Here is a 20,056-nt window from a genome sequence, read left to right on the forward strand (position 1 = left end):
CCTGCGCGTCGCGCGGCCCCGAAGGCGTTGCCGGGAAACCTTCCGCCTAGAGCTGCGGTGGAACCGGCGGACATGGCGGCGGCGCGGCTGGCCGCGGCCCTGCTGCTGCTCGCGGCCCAGGTGAGCGCTGCGGCGGGTCGGCTCGGCCGCGCCACTCGCGACCGTGACCTTGCTGTCGTCCCCTCGTTCTCGCCACCGCACACTTCCGGCCGGGCTCAGCCCGCCCTGCGCTCCGGGGCCCCAACCGCCACCGCCGCCCCCTGCCAACCTCAGTTTCCCCTTCTGTAGAATGGGGCGAGTCCCCGCGCTCCTCCCCCGGTGCTTGCAGCCTTGCGCCCCGGCTTCTGCTCCGTGACCTTGGGCAGGGGGTCCCCATCTCTGGGTCAGTGCAAAACGCGGGGACCTCAGGTTGTGCGCTGGATGCGCCCCGGCCTGGTGCCCAGGCAGGAGCCTAGCTTTTGGGGTGCTTTCTTTCTGAGATGCGGTGGCATGCTGGCCTTGCACTCACTGTAGCCTGGAACTCAGTATCCCGAGCGCCGGGATGACAGCTCTGTGTCACACCCCTGGCTTGTTAGATTCCTTGTCGTGTTTGTCTCTTTGGCATCAGCCTCGGTGGATCCTGGAGGGCTGCAGCCTCAGGCACACGAGGCAGCTGCTGGGTTCTACTGGGGACGGCCACAGGGTAGCCTGTGCTACTGTCCTAAGTGCACATTATACTATATGTACCTCTTCTCTCGTGGATTCTGGGGTTGTTTCTTTAAGTTCTTTTTTCTTTCCTTTTTTTGTTTTTTGTTTTTTGAGATTACAAAATTTTATGACAAGTCTCCCCTTATAGCCCAGACTAGCTTTGGGCTTGTAACTGCCTCAGCCTCCCCAGCTCTGGCATGCCTGGCATGCCCTTCCATGATTGGCTAAGAGGTTAAAGCATTCCCCAGGCCTGTGGTTCCTAGCTGCTCCACCATGGGGCCCACATCTCCCTTTGGCCAGTTCTATCCCCACATCCAGCTCTTGGCTGGACATGAGCTTTGGAAAGTGTGCCAGGGCTTGCTGCATCCTGCCAGTGGTCCAGGGACTCTGTGCCACGTTTTCCTGGTGTCAGGGACAAGCCCAGACATAAATCATTTCTTGTACTAGAGTGGAGGCGTGGGAATAAATGAAGACACAATTCCAATTCACACAGTATCGGGAGGGAGTTTCAGAGATAATTCAGATCCTGAAATCACCTGCGTTTATTTTCCAAACAGCTTTTATATCAAGGTAAACTGAGCAGGAAGCTTAACAAAAAACTTCATTGGCAATTGTTTTCTAGGTGGGGGGGTGACTTAGGTCACCTCTTTGTCTGTGTGTGCCTCCTGAAAAACACCTCTTCCCCAGGCAAGGAGCAGAAGGACATTAGCATATCCTGGCCTATTGCTCAGGTGGCTCAGGTTGTTTACTGTAAAGAGCCGGGCAGTCAACTCCTGTGTGGAAGGGCAGTTGTGCCTCATAGAGCCAGACATTGTGTGAGCCTTCAACTGGTCTGCCTCTGGAAATAGCCCTCTTTGGGCAGGTGATGCCCACTGCGGCTTTTCTACTTTTTCCTGTCTTGTCTTTGACTTCATGATTGAACCTGCCTTTGGCCAGTCTTGCTTTCTTTCTGATCTGTTCTCCCCGATGGAGGACTTTTCAGGCTCAGTGACACTGGGAGCTTCTGAAGGGTGAATAGTTTGCCAGGGGTGGGCAAGGAAGGGCGCTGTGGGCAGCAGGTGCTGGCCAGGCTGTGAGAAGTAACGTTTTCCCTGGGGATGAGTCGGAGTTGTCACCTGGGGAGTGTTTCCCCCCCAAGGGAGCTGTTTAGACAAAAGGGTGAGGCCAGCTTTCCTCTCAAGGTTGGAGACAGTGGAGCAGAAGGGCCTGGGGCCTGGGACAGTGAACCTGTGTGCCTGCGGACTTTACCTGGGCAGGCGATGGGTGTCACCTGGACTTTATCCTGCTCAAAAGCAGCTGTCCCTGCCATTCCCACATCTGGTGGGGAACAGGCAGAGGTGGCATTCTTGGCTGGGTCACAACAGCTTGCTCCCAATGCCAGTTGTGAAGCTGGCTCTCTGAGCAGGAGGTGGCTTGGTGGCAGGCTTGGACCCCTGCTGTTTTGTGACTCTGCCTCAAAGACCGGATGTCCCCAGTTATACCCTGTCTCCATTCCCAGGAGAGGAGTGTGCAGACAGACTACATGGCACTGTGACAGGCTCTGTTGTCCCTGAGCCCCACTCCCGGCTCCCCGTCAGGCCTCTGGTGTCCCGAGGCCCCCGATGTTCTACTCCTCGTTGTCTTGGTTGCCCACCTCTCTGAGGTGGGCTCATGGTGCCCAGATGTCTCTAAGTAAACTTGCTGTCGGGGCTTCGGCACTCAGGTGTCACTGGGACACGGAGCCTTAGGAACTGGTTCTTAGAAGAGCCACCGTGCTGTTCTGTGCTGGTGGAGTAGAAAGGCTGCCGTGTGCGCTGTGGAGCTGGTGACCATGAATGCGCCTTTGTGGTCATAAATGGCCGCTGTGAGAGAGGCAGTTCTCTCGATCGCCGGTTTTCACAAAGACAGCCCCGTCCCGAGCCCACAGAGCAGGGCTCTGCTGGCCCCTGTCACAGCTGCCCTGCTGTGGGGACAGGGAGGAGCCGTGGCTGCCACACAGGAATGGACTTAGTGTGTGCGATGCGGCTTTCTGAGCACAGATGGGAGGAGGAGTCTGGACTCTGCCGCTCTCTGCCCCTTCCCTCCCCTGAGCTGGACACACCCAGCAGCCTGGAGAGGCAGAGATGATATTGTGGGGACCACGGGTGGGCAGTTGGTGCCAAGGACACAGTTCTCCTGAGGTGACAACACTGACCCCCGCGGTGCTGGCTTGGAAACAAGGCCCACAGCTGCTTGCCCTCTGTCTAGGGCCTCCAGGAGCTGGGGCTAGGGCAGCCTGGGCCTCCCCATGCCACTCCCTAGAGGTCAGGGCCTCTTGCAGGGTGTAGGCTGAGTTAAAAGGGGGCAGGCCAGGCCAGGTCTGTGTGAGAGACCCAGGCATCCTAGTGCGGACCCTGCCAGTCCTGCTGCAAACTACTGTCCATCCATGTCTTCAGGCCAGTGTGGCTCCTCGTCTGCTTCCACGGCAGGTCCTCTGGCGACATCCAGTCTCTCCCTGAGGAGTCTGCCACCAGGAGGAGTGAGCTCTGAGAGCCCAGATGCTGAGTGACTTGTGGGGAGATAGAAAACAAATCTCTGTGCCCCAGATATATCACCCACACGACAGAAATGACTCCACCCAGGTTGAGTGTAGTGAAGCAGTGGACTCGTGGGGAGCCCTTAGGACTGTGGGGGTGCTCATCACCAAGAAGCTGACTCTTGATAGGCTTGGCGGCGCTGGGCTGGCTGTCTACCCCAGCAAGTGCTGTGTGTGGCCCTGGCAGCGGGTCTGTGAGCTTATGCTCCCTGAATTTAGGAAAGTTATGGCGGAGTTCCAGCCTCAGCCACCTCAAGACCCTCCACTCTTTCCTCTTCCGTGACACGCCCTGAGCCCTAGGAGCTAAATGTGGTGTTTTCTCCAGTGAAGGCTAACCATTGGTCCACTGTGCCACAGCCATGGTCAGCTCTCCTCAGGAGCCTGGCTGGTTTCCCTCTGTGGCTGACCAGACCTGCATCCGCCATGATGTGTAGAAGGTGTCCTGACGGGCACTCCGCAGACATCCCCCAGAACCGCAGTGTGCGTCCTGACGGGCACTCCGCAGACATTCCCCAGAACCGCTGTCTGCGTCCTGACGGGCACTCCGCAGACATTCCCCAGAACCGCAGTGTGCACAGAGCCCTGACTACATCCTGTCTCTGGCACCGCAAAACCAGGTGTGTGCTTCTTGTCCCAGCACTCGGGAGGTGGGTCAGAAGTTAGGGCGATCCTCAGCTACAAAGAATCTGATGTCAGCCCGGGCGCCATGACACCCTGCCTACAATAGCAGCTGCGTCCCTGCTGCGACCCGTGATCTCCCAGCACAAGCGGGCAGCGGGCAGCTCCCGCCAACCTGAAGTAGCTGACATCTGTGAGAGCCCTGTCGTCGCTGGCCAGCCTGGCCCCCGTGGCATCTGTGGTGTGGCACACAGGGCCCGTTGTCCCAGCCGTTCTGTGGGAGATAAGTCTTCCCCTCAGCCAGCTCCCAGAGAGTGGGCCGCTACCCCAGCCCCAGACTGATTTCTCTGTCTTCTGCAGCCGGTTTGTAGCATAGCATCGCTGGCATCAAGGACCCGCTGTGGCGTGAGAGCGGCCACAGTGGTGATACACTTTATTGTGCTTTTTCAGATCTGTGGGACTCTGTCAGACTCTGAAAGGTTAGCATTATGTGATGAAACTCCTTTTTTAAATTTTTTTATGATTTATTTATCTTTATTTTATGTGCATTGGTGTGAAGGTGTCAGATCCCCTGGAACTGGATTTTCATACAGTTGTGAGCTACCATGTGGGTGCTGAGAATCGAACCTGGGTCTGCTGGAAGAGCAGTCAGTGCTCTTAACCACTGAGCCATCTCTTAGCCCCCTGAAACTCCTTTTTTTAGACACTTCTGTTGTGTTTGGGGGTGTGTTTGCACGCACATGCTCTGACTTGTGAAGTCTCTTCTCCCCTACCCTGTGGGTCCCAGGGCTGGAGCTCACTCTCTCCCAGCTGGGCTTGGTGGCTAGAAGGATATCAACAGGAAACACTGGCCAGGTCCAAGCTCAGAGCTGGTGACCCCTGAGGAGGGAAAGGCTGGTTTCGGCAGCATGGATGGGGACAGCCTGTGCAGCCGTCCACCCCAGTCGTTCCCATGAGCCTCTTCCTCTTCATTCATGGCGCTGCAGCTGTGAGACTGCCGGACCAGCCTGGACCCACTCGGGCTCCGTGGCGGGACTCCCTGTGTAGACCAGGCTGGCCGCTACCTCAAGTGGTGGGCGTAAGGGCATGTTCCACCATGCCTAGCCCCGCATGCTAGGGTGGACCTGGGGTGTCCTCACTCATCTTTTCCTAGCCCCTGTGCCTCCACTGTCTACTTCTTCCCACGAGTTTGTGTCTTTGGAGCCTGGGAAGCACTCATTAGCCCAGGCTCTCCCCCTCCCCCGCTCCTGCCTTACTCAGAGCATTGGCCTCCTTCTGGACAGACAGCTGACTGCGGCCGCCTTTGATCCCATGCCATGTGCTGCTCTTACGGGTTGCGTGCGTCCCTAACTCCAGGTGTGGTTTCGAGGGCATACCCAGCTCAAGACCATGCCTGGGGGTCTAGGGCATACAAGCAGCCATTGTTACTCTACTGGGGTCCCCCGTCTCTGCTGCAGCCCAGAGAGATGCCTGCTTCCTTGGGGCCCTGTGCATCCCCAATAGCAAGCCTAGGGACAGGTGGAGGTGATCCTTATAGGTGCTGATCACTGGAAGCTGGGGGAGCGGACGGGAGCAGGAGAGGACTGCAGGGCAACTGTGTGTGAGCAGAGGTTTCCTGTCCCCCAGCTGCTTCTCAAGAATCACTCAAGAGGCAATTAGTTACAAATGCCTGGCTGAACAGCTCAAGTTTATTGCTAACTAGCTCTTGTTAATTAACCTAAGTTTTCCACGTGTCTCGTGCCTTTACCAATGCTCCAATGCGTCTGTTGCTCTGCTGACTGAGTTTGATTGCTCCACCTACCCTTATCCTGCCTTGCCCTTTTATTATTAACCAACGGGAGCAATATGTATTCCCAGTGCACAGAAAGACCACCCCACGGCACTATGAAGTGCTGGGGTCGCACGGCCGGCTCTGGAATTGGCCACCTCCCTGTGGCTCCCTACTTCAGAGGTCCCTTCTGTAGAACCGTTCTGTGACATGCTGCACCTGGGGACATGGCCAGCATCAGGAGGACGGAAGGGAGGGAGCTCACCCTTCTTTGAGACAGGGTGCCTATAGCCCAGGCTGGCTTCCAACTCATGGCTATCCTGCCTCGGCCCCCTGAGTGCAGGATAACAGGCCTGCGCCCCAGCATGCCTTGCTCAGGAAGGTGCCCAGTCCTTGTCTGTCTTCCTCACTGGTGTCCTCACCAAGACTAGGACATGGGCACCCCTTTCTGAGGTGTGCTTGCCTCTGCCCTGGGGGTCCTGACCCTGCCTTGTCATTTCAGGTGGCCTGTGAGTTCGGCCTGTTGCGCGTGGTCTCCCAGAACGGTGGCATCCGGGGCAAGGACTATTGCATCCTCTACAACCCGCAGTGGGCCCACCTGCCGCGCGACCTCAGCAAAGTGGTGAGTGGTGCATGTGCCTGTGACCTGCTGACGACAAGGGTCCTGCAGTCTGCCTCCTGCCACTCACCTGGAGCTCCCCAGCCTGGGTTCTCATGCTGCCTGAAGGCTGTGGGGAGCCTGGTCAGGCAGGGCCCCTCATGTCTACTTGTGCCCCAATGCTAGTTCCAGGGAGATGCCTGTCTTCCAAGTGGGCCCCTTCGCCCCTTCACATCTACACTTAATGGTGTGTGCGTGAACTTCTGTGTACTTTGTGTGTGTGAGTGGCCCCAGCCTCTAGGCCCAAAGTCATGCTGTCGGTCAGCATGCCTCTTCCCATGGTGTTCCCGCATGCCCACCGTGGTCAGCATGCCTCTTCCCATGGTGTTCCCGCATGCCCACCGTGGTCAGCATGCCTCTTCCCATGGTGTTCCCGCATGCCCACCGTGGTCAGCATGCCTCTTCCCATGGTGTTCCCGCATGCCCACCGTGGTCAGCATGCCTTTTCTCATGGTGTTCCCGCATGCCTTTTCAGCCTTGAGTGATGCTCATGCCATTGTGACCAACACTGAGGCCAGGACACTTGCTAGGCCTTTGGAGGCTATGCATTGTGTGCGGTGAGGGCTTTGTCAGGCCCAGGTACCAGTTCCTAGCTTTGCATGCTGTGTGGACGCGTCCCTCACAGTGTCCTCAAGTAGCCTGTAGGGATAGTGAGCATGTGCTCCCCCCTGTTTTCTGTGGGACTGGGGGTCCTGATGTCATCCCCTGCTGCAGTCTCTTTTGAAGCTTCGAGACTTAAGCTCAACCCAGCTGTGCTCCTACCTTGACCTTCCTGTGGAAGACCTCACCAACCAGATTGCACTGGTGGCCCGGGGCAACTGTACCTTCTACGAGAAAGTGCGGCTGGCTCAGGGCAGTGGGGCGCATGCGCTGCTGATTGTCAGCAAGGAGAAGCTGGTAGGGTGCCCCATCCCTGTTACCTGTGGGGTGGTGGTACAGTGTCCAGGAGCCTAGCACTGAGTCCCAGAGGCCTCGCTTGTGAGTTGTGATCTGGCCAGTAGCTAATGGGTTGGGGACCTTTAGAGTGGCCACCGTGCTGGGCCAGTTCAGAGGAGCCTCCAGACCCTGCTCTCCTTTTGGAGCCATGAGTCCCAGGGCTTGATGCCTGGCACTGCCAGCCTGAACTCCGGGCCTTCTTGTGCTCCTGCACACATGCTCTGGTGCAGAGCTGGGCACAAGGGATTCTGGGAAGAGGATTGGCATTGTCCTGCCAGAAGGCCATATGATCCTGTGTCTCTCGTCCGCTGCAGGTCCCTCCAGGAGGCAACAAGACACAATATGAGGAGATAAGCATCCCCGTGGCCCTGCTTAGTCACAGGGACCTGCGAGACATCTTCAGGGTAGGTACCAGGGCATGGCAGGTGAATGGGGCTTGGAGTCTGCGCCCTGGGTCCTAGGAGTAGGTGCTGTCGGTTCAGATTCAGGGTCTTGGTTCTAAGTATTGGTTCAAGATGGGGTCCTGAGTGAAGCTGGGCATAGTGCCTTCCACGCCTTGAGCCCACTCTCCTCTTGGGGACAGCGCTTCGGCCGAGCGGTGATGGTGGCATTGTATGCGCCGGGCGAGCCAGCGATGGACTACAACATGGTTATCATCTTCATCATGGCCGTGGGCACTGTCGCCCTTGGTGGCTACTGGGCCGGCAGCCGCGACGTGAAGAAGTGAGTGCTGACTACAGACCCCGTTGGTGGGGCCGAGTGGGTGGGGCCGAGCCACCGGGATCGGATCCTGGGTGACCCCAAGGTTTTCTAAGAAGGTACATGAAGCATAAGCGAGATGATGGGCCTGAAAAGCAGGAGGACGAGGCGGTGGATGTGACACCCGTCATGATCTGCGTGTTTGTCGTCATGTGCTGCGTCATGCTGGTGCTGCTCTACTACTTCTACGACCACCTGGGTGTGCTGCCCGCCCTCCGCCAGAGCCCCGCCCTCCGCCAGAGCCCCGCCCACCCGCCAGAGCCCCACCCACCCCGCCCAAGAGCTTCGCCCCCATAGCTGCTCTCCTGACTTCTGCCCCTTCCTGCCCCACCCTGCCCTGTCCCACAGTCTATGTGATCATCGGCATCTTTTGCTTGGCCTCCTCCACCGGTCTCTACAGCTGCTTGGCACCCTGTGTGCGCAAGCTGCCCTTCTGCACCTGCAGGTGAGCCCTCCCATCCCTCTCCTGGTGGCACATTCAGAGAGACGGCAGATGCCCCCTAAGAGCTCACCATGCGGGCACTGTGCCTCTTCCTGTCCAGCTGAGCCATGGCTTGGGGCCTAGGGAGTGAGGTGACTGCAAGGGGCAGATGGGAGGGGCAGTGAGAACACCGCAGCCCCAAGGGTCTCCCAGCCCTGGGGTCCCAGGGGACTGACTGCTGCTCACAGCCACATGGGCCACATGAGGGCCCCGGGCACTGCAGGCCAGCAGTAACAGGATGGGGACCCTTTGGGGGCTGCTATCCGGAAACCAGAGGGGCCTGGCCGATGAGAAGGAAACCCAGCCACAGTCAGGGGTCTCTGCTCCGGGAGAGGAGAGGCTGGCGGGCACAAGCCAGGAGCCATGGCTCAGGGCGGTGTGGAAAGGAGGGACGCTGACGGGTGGTCCCCTCCAGGGTCCCCGACAACAACCTGCCGTACTTCCACAAGCGCCCCCAGGCCCGCATGCTGCTGCTGGCAGTGTTCTGTGTCGCTGTCACCGTGGTGTGGGGTGTCTTCCGCAATGAGGACCAGTAAGTGCTACCGTGTTCTCGGCCCTGCTGTCCTTGGGTGCCCCCGCTGCCCCGCCTGGCCCACTGCTACCCCTCTGGAGGGCTGCACGCCACAGCTGCCACCTCCCCGTGTCGCATTTCATTCAGGCCTGGCCCAGAGCCCATACCCTGATTGGAATCTAGATAAGGGTGCTGTCCATCCTCCATTCATCTCCTCGCAGGGAAGGGGACATGCTGGACAAGAGCCACTATTTGTCACCCACTGTCTTGGTGTGGGCTTAGGCAGCACCTGATACCTGGGTGCCGCTTGCCGTCTGCCCCCATGGTGATGGGAGGCCCCATTTTCTCCTGTACTGAATTCCCACGGGGTTCTTATGCATGTATACTCCCCTTTAAGGCAGAGGCCTGGCGCCGTGGCCCAGATGCCTGTCCCCACCTGGCTCCTAGTCATCACTGGCCCCAATCTGACTAAGCCCAGGCCTCTCCCCAGGCATCTGGGCACCCTGGCTTCCATGCAGCTTGGTGCTCTAGCAGACATCACTAGGGGAGGAGCAGGTACTCCAAGTCATGTGCGTGAGAGACGGGGGCTCTGACCTCGCCTGTCCCTGCTGTCCGCACGTGTCCCCATGGTGGCTGGAGTGGTGTGGGGAACGGGAGAGCTGTGTCACCGTAGCAGCAGCTCCTGCTCTCCTCTGACTGCACAGCCCCACCTGTGCAGCCCTGACTCCTAAATTCTACTCTTGTGTGTCTGGAAAAGTTGAAATGGTACAGGAGCCATCCCTCTGCCTCACACTCACCTGGAGCCCATACCACATCTGTTTGGGACCAGTGCATGGACCTTGCTTCTGGGCCCTGCTACCGCTTGGTGACGTTGCCACTTCTGGGGTGTGAGGCCCACTGTGGGCAGGGTGGGGGCAGCTCGTGGTTTGACGGCAGGCCCGCGGTAGCCATCTGGTGTAGGATGAGGCGGGCAGAGCTCCGAGTTGTTGACCGCTTTTCTCCCAGGTGGGCCTGGGTTCTGCAGGACGTCTTGGGCATTGCCTTCTGCCTGTACATGCTGAAGACCATCCGCCTGCCCACCTTCAAGGTGAGGCTGCCAGGGAGCGTGCCAGGCAGTCCCAGGTGGAGGACTGAGGATTGGGTGTGGAGGCAGGGGTCCTGGCACAGGCCGTGGGTGCAGCCCCTGTCTCTTGCAGGCCTGCACGCTGCTGCTGCTGGTGCTCTTCGTCTACGATGTCTTTTTTGTCTTCATCACCCCCTTTCTGACCAAGGTAGGTCCCCTCTGCCCTCCCAGCTGCCCACCCCACCCCACCCTGGCTGACAGGCCTGTCTTGTGCAGAGTGGGAACAGCATCATGGTGGAGGTGGCCACTGGGCCCTCGAACTCATCCACTCATGAGAAGGTACGCTGCTCCCCCTGTGGACCATAGACTAAGAAAGAGCCCAGCAGGGGTGGTGGCCATTGGCCCCCAGCGTAAGCCCTGTTTTCTCCCCAGCTGCCCATGGTGCTGAAGGTGCCCAGGCTGAACACCTCACCACTGTCCCTGTGTGACCGACCCTTCTCCCTCCTGGGCTTTGGAGACATCTTGGTGCCAGGTGTGGACTGAGTGCATGGGGTGGGGCTAGCAGGTGGCCTGTGGGGCGTGGTACCCATGCCTGGAGTTCAGGAATGGTTTGGGAGCAAGATGGCCTCCTGGGTGATGCGTGGCTGTGTGGCCACGCCTGCCAAGCGCTCCCCCCACACACCATGGCAGGACCCTCCAGGTCCTTGTTAACCCTGTGGCCACCCTGTCACCCTGGGCTCCCATGGCCGTGCCATAGCTTTGGTGACTCTGTACCCCCAGGGCTGCTGGTGGCTTACTGCCACAGGTTCGACATCCAGGTACAGTCTTCCAGGATCTACTTCGTGGCCTGTACCATTGGTAGGTGACGGTGCTGCTGTCCTGTCCTCCTCTGCCTTTTGTCTCTCACCACAGGCCCCCAGTCCCATGTGCCTCTGCTCCCATGCTGGTTTTAAATGCCACTCAGTAGGGCTGGGCATGAGTAGTCGGGTGCCTGGCATGTGCTTGACCCAGGTTCCCCGGGCTAGTGGTAGCATCTTTCCACACAGGCTCCCACGGCCTCCTGTCTTCCTCCCCAGCCTGCACAGCCCTGTGGCTCTCTCTGTGCCTCATGTTGCTCAGCTGGCCTGGAGTTTGCAATCCTCCTGCCTCCGCTACCACAGTTCATGCTTGCCTGAACCCTGTCCTTGGTCCCCTCCATTGTTCACAGTGGCCCTTGCCATTGTCTGACCTGTGTTCTTACAGCCTACGGCCTGGGTCTCCTGGTGACGTTCGTGGCGCTTGTCCTCATGCAGCGTGGCCAGCCCGCACTGCTCTACCTGGTCCCCTGCACATTGATGACCAGCTGCACCGTGGCACTGTGGCGCCGGGAACTGGGTGCCTTCTGGACGGGCAGCGGCTTTGCGGTGAATACCGGTTTGCTATGACTGCGGTGATAACCCCTAAGGCCACCAGGTCAAGTTGAGTTCAACCTCCTGTGCTCCCACTGAGCCCCTGGCCTGGGGCCCTTGCTTCTGGAAGGTCACACTTTGGGCTTGTGGTTCCCTGTGGGGACCCACTGGGTGTGACCTGAGACTGTGAACACTCCTGCTGCCTTGCCAAAGCCCTCCCCCCATGGCCCTGTTCCAGCCAGAGAGCGTGGAGGGGTACAGTGCAGGACTATAAGGGAATGAGAGGTGCCCCTGCCTCAGACAGTGGATGACGTGTGGCTCCCCAAAAGGAGCCTTGCTTCTTGTATGCATCTTCCTGTGGGCCCTGTGTCCCAGGACTTCCTTGGTGTTACTGAGGCAGCTGCTGGGGTAGGCAGGGATCTGCCCAGGGCCAGCTTTATGCTCAGGCCATAGGAGTGAATGAGCTTGCTCTCGGGTCTCAGGGCCTCCGGTTCCCTTGGGTGGAGTTGACCATAGGAGTGAGTGAGCTTGCTCTTGGGCTCTGGAGGAGCATCAGGGAGGCGAGAGGTGCAGAAGGAGAGCAGGGGTCCCACACGGCCACTCCCAGGACTGGGCTCCTGCAGCCTGTGTGCTGGGTGGTGCTGGGTGGTGCTGGGTGGTGCTGGGTGGTGCGTGCTCTAAGCATCCTGTATTTGTGTTGGGTTCCACCCCATTGGGGTCCCAGCATCACAACTTCCTCCTCTCTACAGAAGGATGTACCTCAGACCTCATGGGCTCCAGCACCCACAAGTCCTGCACCTCCCACGGACTCAGATGACCCCCTTTCCCAGCAGCCTGCAGGTGAAGACTTAGCCAAGAGACCCCTGCCCGCTGAGGAGGCAGCCCTGCCTGAGGAGGCAGGAGTTGCAGACTCTGCCGGGGATCACCATAGCCCCATGGCTAGCACTTCCAGCCCCACAAATGGGGACCAGGTCCAGCCCAGCTCTGTGGTGCAGCCAGGGACTTCGGCCTAGGAAGAGAAGGCGCACGAGCTGGGCCCTTGCAGCCTTCCATGCCATACAGATGCAGGCCACCGGGGACGTGCAGGGAACAGCTGCCACCCTCCTGGGCAGCAGACCTGCGCTGTGCCCTCCCTAACATGGTGCTCAGCCCTTTGAGGCCTCGCGCTTGTCTTCCTACCACAGCTGCGCCTGGCGCCCAGCTCTGCTTCACACCAGGCTGTGAGCTTTGCCTGCCCCCCTCTCCATGCAAGGCTGCGCCTCTGGTGCTTCGCCAGCACTCGCCCTGAGGCCGGCTGCGCCTTCCACAGGGCAGGGCTCTGTGGGGCAGGAGCGACATCCTTATCACGCAGGTTCCTGTGTTGGGAGCAGCATGAGGCCTAGATATAGACACCCCAAGAGCCTGGCTCAGCACGAGGAGTCCACACGCCATTGGGAGGTTCGTGCCGAGATGGAGTTGAGAATGCTGCTCGTCGCTCCAAGCAGTAAATGGCTCCTGCCCCAGGTTCTGCAGTTTGTGGCGTAGTGGGACCCGGCCAGGCCCAGATGGTCCATAGCCCCAGCTCAGGCCTGCAAGTCTTCCATGCCACGGCCCCTGTCACGCACGGCCCCTGCCCCGACAGTGGCTTCTGGACCAGGCATTTGTCCTCTACCTCACCAGCCAGGCTCTGGACCCCACCACGGTCTGCCTGCAGGGAGCGACCGCACGTGACCCCACCACGGACTGCCTGCAGGGAGCGACCGCACATGACCCCACCACGGTCTGCCTGCAGGGAGCGACCGCACGTGACCCCACCACGGTCTGCCTGCAGGGAGCGACCGCACATGACCCCACCACGGTCTGCCTGCATGTCCCGATGTAGCCTGGGACCTGTGTCCACTCACTTGCATGGAAGGGTGACAGGCAGCAGCACCTGGGCAGTCCTCCTAGAGCTTTGGGGAGGGACAGAGGGAGGGAGGGAGGGACGGGAAGAGGGAGGGAGGAGGACTCTCCCAAGGCACCCCTGTCCTACCAGAGTGCACAGAGACATGAACGTGGGGGCCCAGCCACCTGCTTCTGCCACTTGGACTACGCCTTAACTTAAGCCATTTTGTACTGGGTTTCCAAACAGTTCTTCCGTCTCTGAGTTGGTTAGAGGGGCTTTGGGCAGTGCCACCTGACGCCCTGACTTTAGGTTGTCAGGGGATTAAACAGCTTTTCATACTCGCCTTGGCCTCCTATTCTGCGAGGTCTAACCTGGACACTTGAGTGCCCTGCTTTAGATTCCCGAGTGGCATTGGGTCCTGACAGAGGCATGGGATGGCCAGAACCCAAGGGTCCAACTCTCCTCACTCCTTGTGCCCATGATGCCCTGGTTCCCTTTGCAAGAAGGGCGTGCCTTAGCTGTGTGGGAACCAGATGTGTGTGGTCCCCAACCTCCTAGTGAGCTGCCCTGCCAGCTGCATAGTCCTAGCCGGGCGGGCAGCAGAGGCAGGAGCATCGGGAGTTCAGGGCCAGCCTTGTCTGTCTGTCGGTCCCAGGCCTGCCAGGGTGTTAGCGCTAGAGCTTGTCTTAGAAAAGAGAAAATACACAGAAAGAAGGACACAGTCCCGGAGGCTGCAGTTAGGAGTCCTCCCAGCTCTTCCTGGGGGTCTGGGTGGGTCGCCAGCACGCATGTGGCTCAGCATGGCCTGAAGACAGTTCTGGAGGGACCCACACACGGACATGCACACACAATTTAAATATTTTATTCATGCATTTATGTACTTTTTTTCATTTATTTTTGTGGGGTTTTTTTTGGGGGGGGCTTCTTTGTGTAACAGCCATGGCTGTTCTGGAACTTACTTTGTAGATCAGGCTGGCCTTGAACTCACTTGGGATCTGCCTTCAGAGTGCTGGGATTAAAGACCGATGTCACAATGGCCATAATTAAAATCTTTTTTTAAAGATTTATTTATTTATTATGTATACAACATTCTGCCTCCATGTATGCCTGCACACCAGAGGAGGGCACCAGACCTCATTTCAGATGGTTGTGAGCCACCATATGGTTGCTGGGAATTGAACTCAGGACCTCTGGAAGAGCAACCAGTGCTCTTAACCACTGAGCCATCTCCCTAGCCCTCATAATTAAAATCTTTAAAAAAAAAAAGCAGCCCAAGTTGAAGTTTTGGGGCTTGGGACATGAGGCTCATGGCGGTGGGAGCTAGGTTGTGCCGCACCATGTAGAGTTCTCTCCCATTGCCAGCGCTGGACCCATTGCCAGTGCTAGAGGCACACACCTGCCACACCCGCCCTCAGGAAGGGCAGGAGCTCCAGCTCCTCCCATTCATCCGGGTGACATAGACTGCTTCAGAAACCAAACAAAGTAGGTTTAGGTTCTTTGGGCCCCTCCACTTGGAGGTCAGACTCAGGCATGGTGGCAAGCGTCTTTGCAGCATTTGGATTTAAGCTAACTTTCCTCCATGTTGAGGATGGAGTGTGTGCCCTTTCGCTCAGCTCGCAGGCCCCCTCCTGCAGGCAATGCACCTGCAGAAAGCAGCCCCTGAGGTGCAGGCTGAAGCCAGAGGCAGTGATCTGAGTTCGCAGCAGGGTTAACAACAGCATCTAGCAGGTGCCTGGAAGTGCTGTTGCTGCTCAGAGACAAGTTGGGGCATTGAGGTGGGCTGCAAGCCTGTGGGTAGATGACCGAGGACGTGAGGGCCCACCTACAGCCTGGGGAGGGAGGAGGAGGCAGAAAAAGGAGCCGACTGCAGGGCTGTGAGTGTTAGGTACAAAGAATAAAATAGTGACCGAGAAGGAATGTCCTCACTGAGACAGTCAGACCACACATGTTGACCTCCATTCTTCCTCACCAGCCAGATGCATAGCTACCATCCATACCTACATTCACCCACCTGCCACCACCTACTGACCCATCTCCTCCCACCTGCCCACCGTCCGTCATCCACCTGCTAATGTGTGCATGCAAGCGTCCGTCAGTCCGTGCACCATCCTATGGAGCATCTGCAGCACACACACTGTGCTAGGATTGCAGATGTATCGTGGGTGAGTCCTAGACCCATTTCTGTCCCAAACAGCCTAGTGAAGCAGACGAGGGCCCCGGGCTGATCCACATTGGAGATGTCACTGGCTCTGAACTGAGGGACTGGAGTGTTAGGGCAGGCTGTCTGGAGGAGGTGACCATTGGAGTGAGGTCCCTGAAGTGTAAGTGACCCAGGAGGAGAGTCTGAATGCCAGGTGCCCAGTTAGAAAGATGGGTGTCAGCAGCCTTAAGGTCAGCGGGAGTCAGGGTACTTGTTTCTCCCTGACAGGGTCTAGTGAGCTGTAAGAAGTCAAGGCAGTGGGTTCTAGAATGAGGAGTGTAGCCACAGGGTAGTGCACACAATCCCTGAGAAGTGAGCGGACACCTCCCTGCAGACGGGAGGCCCCTCGGGATGGTGAGGTTTGGAGCCCAGCTTGGGTCACACCTGCCCTGCCTGGAAAGAGCAGCCCCGCTGTGCCATGGCGTGGGTCATCGGGAGCCCTGCCCAGTGCACACTGCACCTCGTCCATCTGCTGGACCTTTCTGTAGGGTGAGGCCAGAGCCAGGGGGCACAAGTTGAGCAGGGGGTTGGGAGGTCAGGGGAGGCTTCGAAGATGCCCCTGCTCCAGCCCTGGTTTGCAGCCACTCCTCCCAGATAAACCACAAGAGAAGGCACGGACATGCTGTCACCAGTCACTTGGGAAATGGTCCCAGGCAGGGGAGATGCCCAGTAGTCAAGGCACTCGTGCTGTGTAAGCACAAAGACCACATGGCTGCCTTGCTGTACTTCCAGCCTGGGAGCGAATCCCAGCGCAAACAGGTCAGAGACACGAGTGAGGGTTAAGAGCACCTACTGCTCTTGCAGAGGGCCTGAGTTCAGTGCCCAGCTTCCCGGGTAATGCAATGTCTCTGGCCATGGCCACCATGGGTACTGACACAGAACCACAGAAAAACCTGGGCATGGCAGATCTCTGTGAGTTCAAGGCCAGCCTGGTCTACAGGTGAGTTCCAGGACAGCCAGGGCTACATAATGAGACCCTATCTCAAGCAAGCAAGCAAAGGAAAAACCAATTTAGAGTGCTGCTTTGGCAGAGAGCTGACTGCCTGCAGGAAACCGTAGGTTCTAGCTTCAGTCAGTGTCTGTCCTAAGCCTGTCACAAGGCAGCAGGATCAGGAGTCCAAGGTCATTCTTGGCTATAAAGTGAGTTTGAAGACCACTGGGGCTGTGTGAGATCCTATCAGAAGAGAAGAAGAAAGGAAAAGGAGGGAGGGAGGGAGGGAGGGAGGGAGGGAGGGAGGGAGGGAGGGAGGGAGGGAGGGAGGGAGGGAGGGACAAACTCACACAAAGCAGGAATCACAAGTATACACTCAGTACCTAGAGGCTCAGGCCTACTTCCTCTATCTTACCCTGCCCAGGAGCCTCAGCTGCCTACAGAGCCGCCCTCATGTGCAGCCCCCCTCCCCACAGTTGATCAGGGACCCTCCCTTGTGGTCGGACCCCCTCTTGATCCCAGGTACCCTTCTTGCAGGTGTGGGCAGGGCCTATCTCCAGTCGCTGACCTCAGGAGAGGGGGCTTGGGGTGTGTGGCCATTTGGGAGGGTGGTGCTCTACTCGGGTGACTCCCACCTGTGGTAAGCCCCACCCTCCCTGCCGGCCCAGCTCAGCCCTGGCTCCCAGGTGTCTGGGTGTCTCCTTCAGCTTCAGCTCTCCTAGGCTGGAAGGCTGGAACTCGGTGAGCTGGGGTCCCCTTAGGGCTCAGATTTCCCTTGGGAAGATGGAATATGCAGTTTGAAAAGCTCTGGGGGGTGAGGGTGCACCGTCTGGTCCGGGGGGATGCATTGTAAAGGGCGGAAAGTCTGGGGGTGCCCTGAAGACTCCCTTGGTGTGCAGGCAGTCAAGCTTGGGAACTGCCCCTGGGCAGAGTGGGAAGAGCCGGGGCTAAGCAAAGGTGTCTCAATTAGGGTGCATTGCTATGGCTGGGTAGAGGACCGGGGACCCCACCCTTCCTCTCCCACTCCAGCTTCCCAGGCTCTTTCTCCATGATAGAACTGAGAAGTGCTGGGTGTTCAAAGTCCTCCTGGTGGGCAGGGAGAGTGCAGGGCGGTGGTGGCGCTGTCCTAAATCCCAGCACTCAGGAGGCAGAGGCAGGCGGATCTCTGTGAGTTCAAGGCCAGCCTGGTCTACAAGAGTGAGTTCTGGGACAGCCAGGGCAACAGAGTGAGGTCCTATGTCGAGAGAGGGAGGTGGCAGCGGCGGTGGTGGGGTGTGTGTGTGTGTGTGCAAGGACGCTGCAGTCATAGGTGTGACATTGAAGGGGTCCTATGCTCCCCAAGTAGGGTCTTTAATGTTTTGTTTGTTGTGTGACAGGGGGGTGATGGCTGTTTGGGGATCAGTGGTTCACAGTGGATCTGGTCAGAAATCACTTGTGGGGGCCTGACAAAGGCTATGCTCCAGAGTCCCTGATGGTTTGGGGTCTCTCATTCCCTTCCCCCATCACCCGTGTTACACTGAGGCTCCGAGACCCCGCCTAGGTAGATCTGTGCTTCAGGGCTAACCCAGCCCAAGCAGACTCCAAGGAAGATGGCTGAGGGGGCAAGTGCTGGCCACCTCCTTGATGGTCTCCAAGTGCCACACGCCACCCCAGACTGGCACCTGCCATGCCCATGCCATCTCATGTGGCCCAGACTGACTGAGGGTGTGCAGTGGAGGCTCCGTGCGGCTCCGTGAGTGTTCCTGTGTGTGGCTGTGTGACCGCTTCCATGGTCAGGTGAGATCTGTGTGGTGACTGTGTGTGGTGTTTCTCATGTGTCCACGGGGACTGACTGCATTAGTGGCCGTCGATCGCAGGGCACAACCGTGTGGGGCTTTGGTGGCTGAGTGTCATAACTGCAGAGGCTGTGAGGGCCATTCATTCCTGGTCACCCACAGGACACACGTCACAGGTGTGGTGTGACCCATGGAGAAGTGTGGGAGCAGGGCTCAGAGCTGCCAGGTTCCATCCATGCCTGTCCCACCTGTGGCTCTCAGAAGCTAGAGCAGGAGGACTCTGATGGCCCCTCGCTGTGATTCTGGGACCAAGTGGGCTGTTGTGAATGTGTGAGCTTCCTGAACTCAGTGTGGAGAGTGGAGGGAGAGAGAGAGAGAGAGAGAGAGAGAGAGAGAGAGAGAGAGAGAGAGAGAGAGAGAGAGAGAGAGACCCTGGGACAGACAGACACAGAGACAGACAGAAATAGAGTCAGTAGAGACAGAGAGGTACAGAGAGAGAGGACAGAGACAGAAAGAACTGATGTGAAGTGACAGTCTATCTCACTAATGTCCTGACAGTGAGCCCCTGCTGCGTTTAGGTCTGTGTGAACACCTTCCCTCAGAGCCCTGGGCAGCTGAGTCTCCAGCTTTGACACCGCCCTGTCTCTCAGCTTCCTGTGCCTCCCACACCATCAGTGGCTTCTCTTTCTTCCCAGCACATTACAGTCCTGAAAGAGCTCCAGAGGTCGCATCAATGGTCTTTTTCCCAAACATCTCTTCCCTTGCGAGGCTAACAAAAACGCTGGAGACAAAAAGAGAGATAGAAAAAGAACAAGCTTATTGCATTTCTTTTATGCTTGCTGAGTGATTTACTTCGTGATTGGGGCCAGGACGGGGGTGGAGCTGGGAAAGAGCAGGGCAGGATAAGAGCGCTGCTGCCTGACCTGTCAGCCCGACTCCTCAAGGAGCCAAGGCAAGCAGAATGGGGGGCTCAAGGCCCCCATGGACCAGAGTGAGAGTCTGCCTCAAGGTAAAAAGTTAAAACAGGGCTAGAAGTGTGCTCAGAGCCCCCACTTAAAATTCCAGTGTGGTCAGGATGGAGCACAGTATAATATAAATGCAGCACAAATAATAAAAATCAAGAAACAGATATCAGGGTTCAAGCTGAAGATCAGAAAAGCAAAGTGGCCAGTGGGCTCTTACCCCTACCTCAGGCCGAAATGTGTGGCCCTTCCCCCACGAATGCCCAGACTGAGTCTGTCTCTGAGACCTGTCTCCTCCTGTCTCATGTTCCTTTCTAGTGCTGGGATTAAAGGTGTGCACCACTGCCCAGCCTCTACAGCTGACTAGTGTGACTGCTTTGCACTCTGATCTTCAGGCAAGCTTTATTTATTAAAACACAATATTCCACTAAAGAGCCCCGCCTAGAATCTCCCTAGTGAGGGGCTGGGGGCGTGGTCAGGTTGAAGCCCCGCCTAGAATCCCCAGTGAGGGGCTGGGGACGTGGTCATGGTGGAGTCCCACCTAGAATCCCCAGTGAGGGGCTGGGGGCGTGGTCAAGGAAGAGCCCCGCCTAGAATCCTCCAGTGAGGGGGCTGGGGGCGTGGTCAGGGCGGAGCCCCGCCTAGAATCCCCAGTGAGGGGCTGGGAGCACACTTTAGGAAACCTCCCTGCTGCCACGCCCACAGACTGCAGCTGGATCTGCTGTCTTAATAACTGAGCAGTGCCTTCCATCCAGCCCAGGCCTAGCCTCCGGCTCCTTGTTTGTTGCTTGCTCTACTGTCTTTGCAGAACTGACACTGCCAAGTATCAGGGTGGCATTGAGGACAAGCTGGCTGGAAACTGAGACTCCCCTGGCGTGCCCAGGAGTCTGGAAACACAGCC

At 58.1% G+C, this 20,056-nt stretch overlaps 1 protein-coding gene across 4 annotated transcripts; it reads left to right on the plus strand.

Annotated features, from left to right (window-relative positions):
- The first annotated feature begins 2 nt into the window (after nt 1-2).
- Nucleotides 3-13,348, plus strand: LOC130875780 (signal peptide peptidase-like 2B). Of its 4 annotated transcripts, none has more exons than XM_057771962.1 (15): nt 3-120; nt 6,130-6,249; nt 7,000-7,182; nt 7,536-7,625; nt 7,805-7,944; nt 8,037-8,179; nt 8,329-8,425; nt 8,877-8,993; nt 9,978-10,059; nt 10,169-10,243; nt 10,312-10,374; nt 10,468-10,567; nt 10,816-10,893; nt 11,278-11,438; nt 12,173-13,348. In XM_057771962.1, exons 1-15 carry the CDS (start codon nt 73-75, stop codon nt 12,434-12,436), a joined length of 1,761 nt encoding a protein of 586 aa, XP_057627945.1. In that variant the 5' UTR covers nt 3-72; the 3' UTR covers nt 12,437-13,348. The 4 variants fall into 4 exon arrangements, with proteins under 4 accessions (XP_057627945.1, XP_057627946.1, XP_057627947.1 ...); XM_057771963.1 differs by having other exon boundaries at nt 8,040-8,179; XM_057771964.1 differs by having other exon boundaries at nt 11,278-11,492; nt 12,173-12,313.
- The last annotated feature ends 6,708 nt before the right edge of the window (nt 13,349-20,056 follow it).

This window comes from Chionomys nivalis, chromosome 6 (genome assembly GCF_950005125.1).
Source record: "Chionomys nivalis chromosome 6, mChiNiv1.1, whole genome shotgun sequence".
In the NCBI taxonomy this organism is placed as follows: domain Eukaryota; kingdom Metazoa; phylum Chordata; class Mammalia; order Rodentia; family Cricetidae; genus Chionomys; species Chionomys nivalis.

Coding starts and splice junctions, on each gene's coding strand:
- LOC130875780 (XM_057771962.1), top strand. CDS start 73: ATGGCGGCGGCGCGGCTGGCCGCGGCCCTGCTGCTGCTCGCGGCCCAG. Junction 6,250..6,999: donor CGCGCGACCTCAGCAAAGTG/GTGAGTGGTGCA, acceptor CCCCTGCTGCAG/TCTCTTTTGAAGCTTCGAGA. Junction 8,180..8,328: donor CTACTTCTACGACCACCTGG/GTGTGCTGCCCG, acceptor CCTGTCCCACAG/TCTATGTGATCATCGGCATC.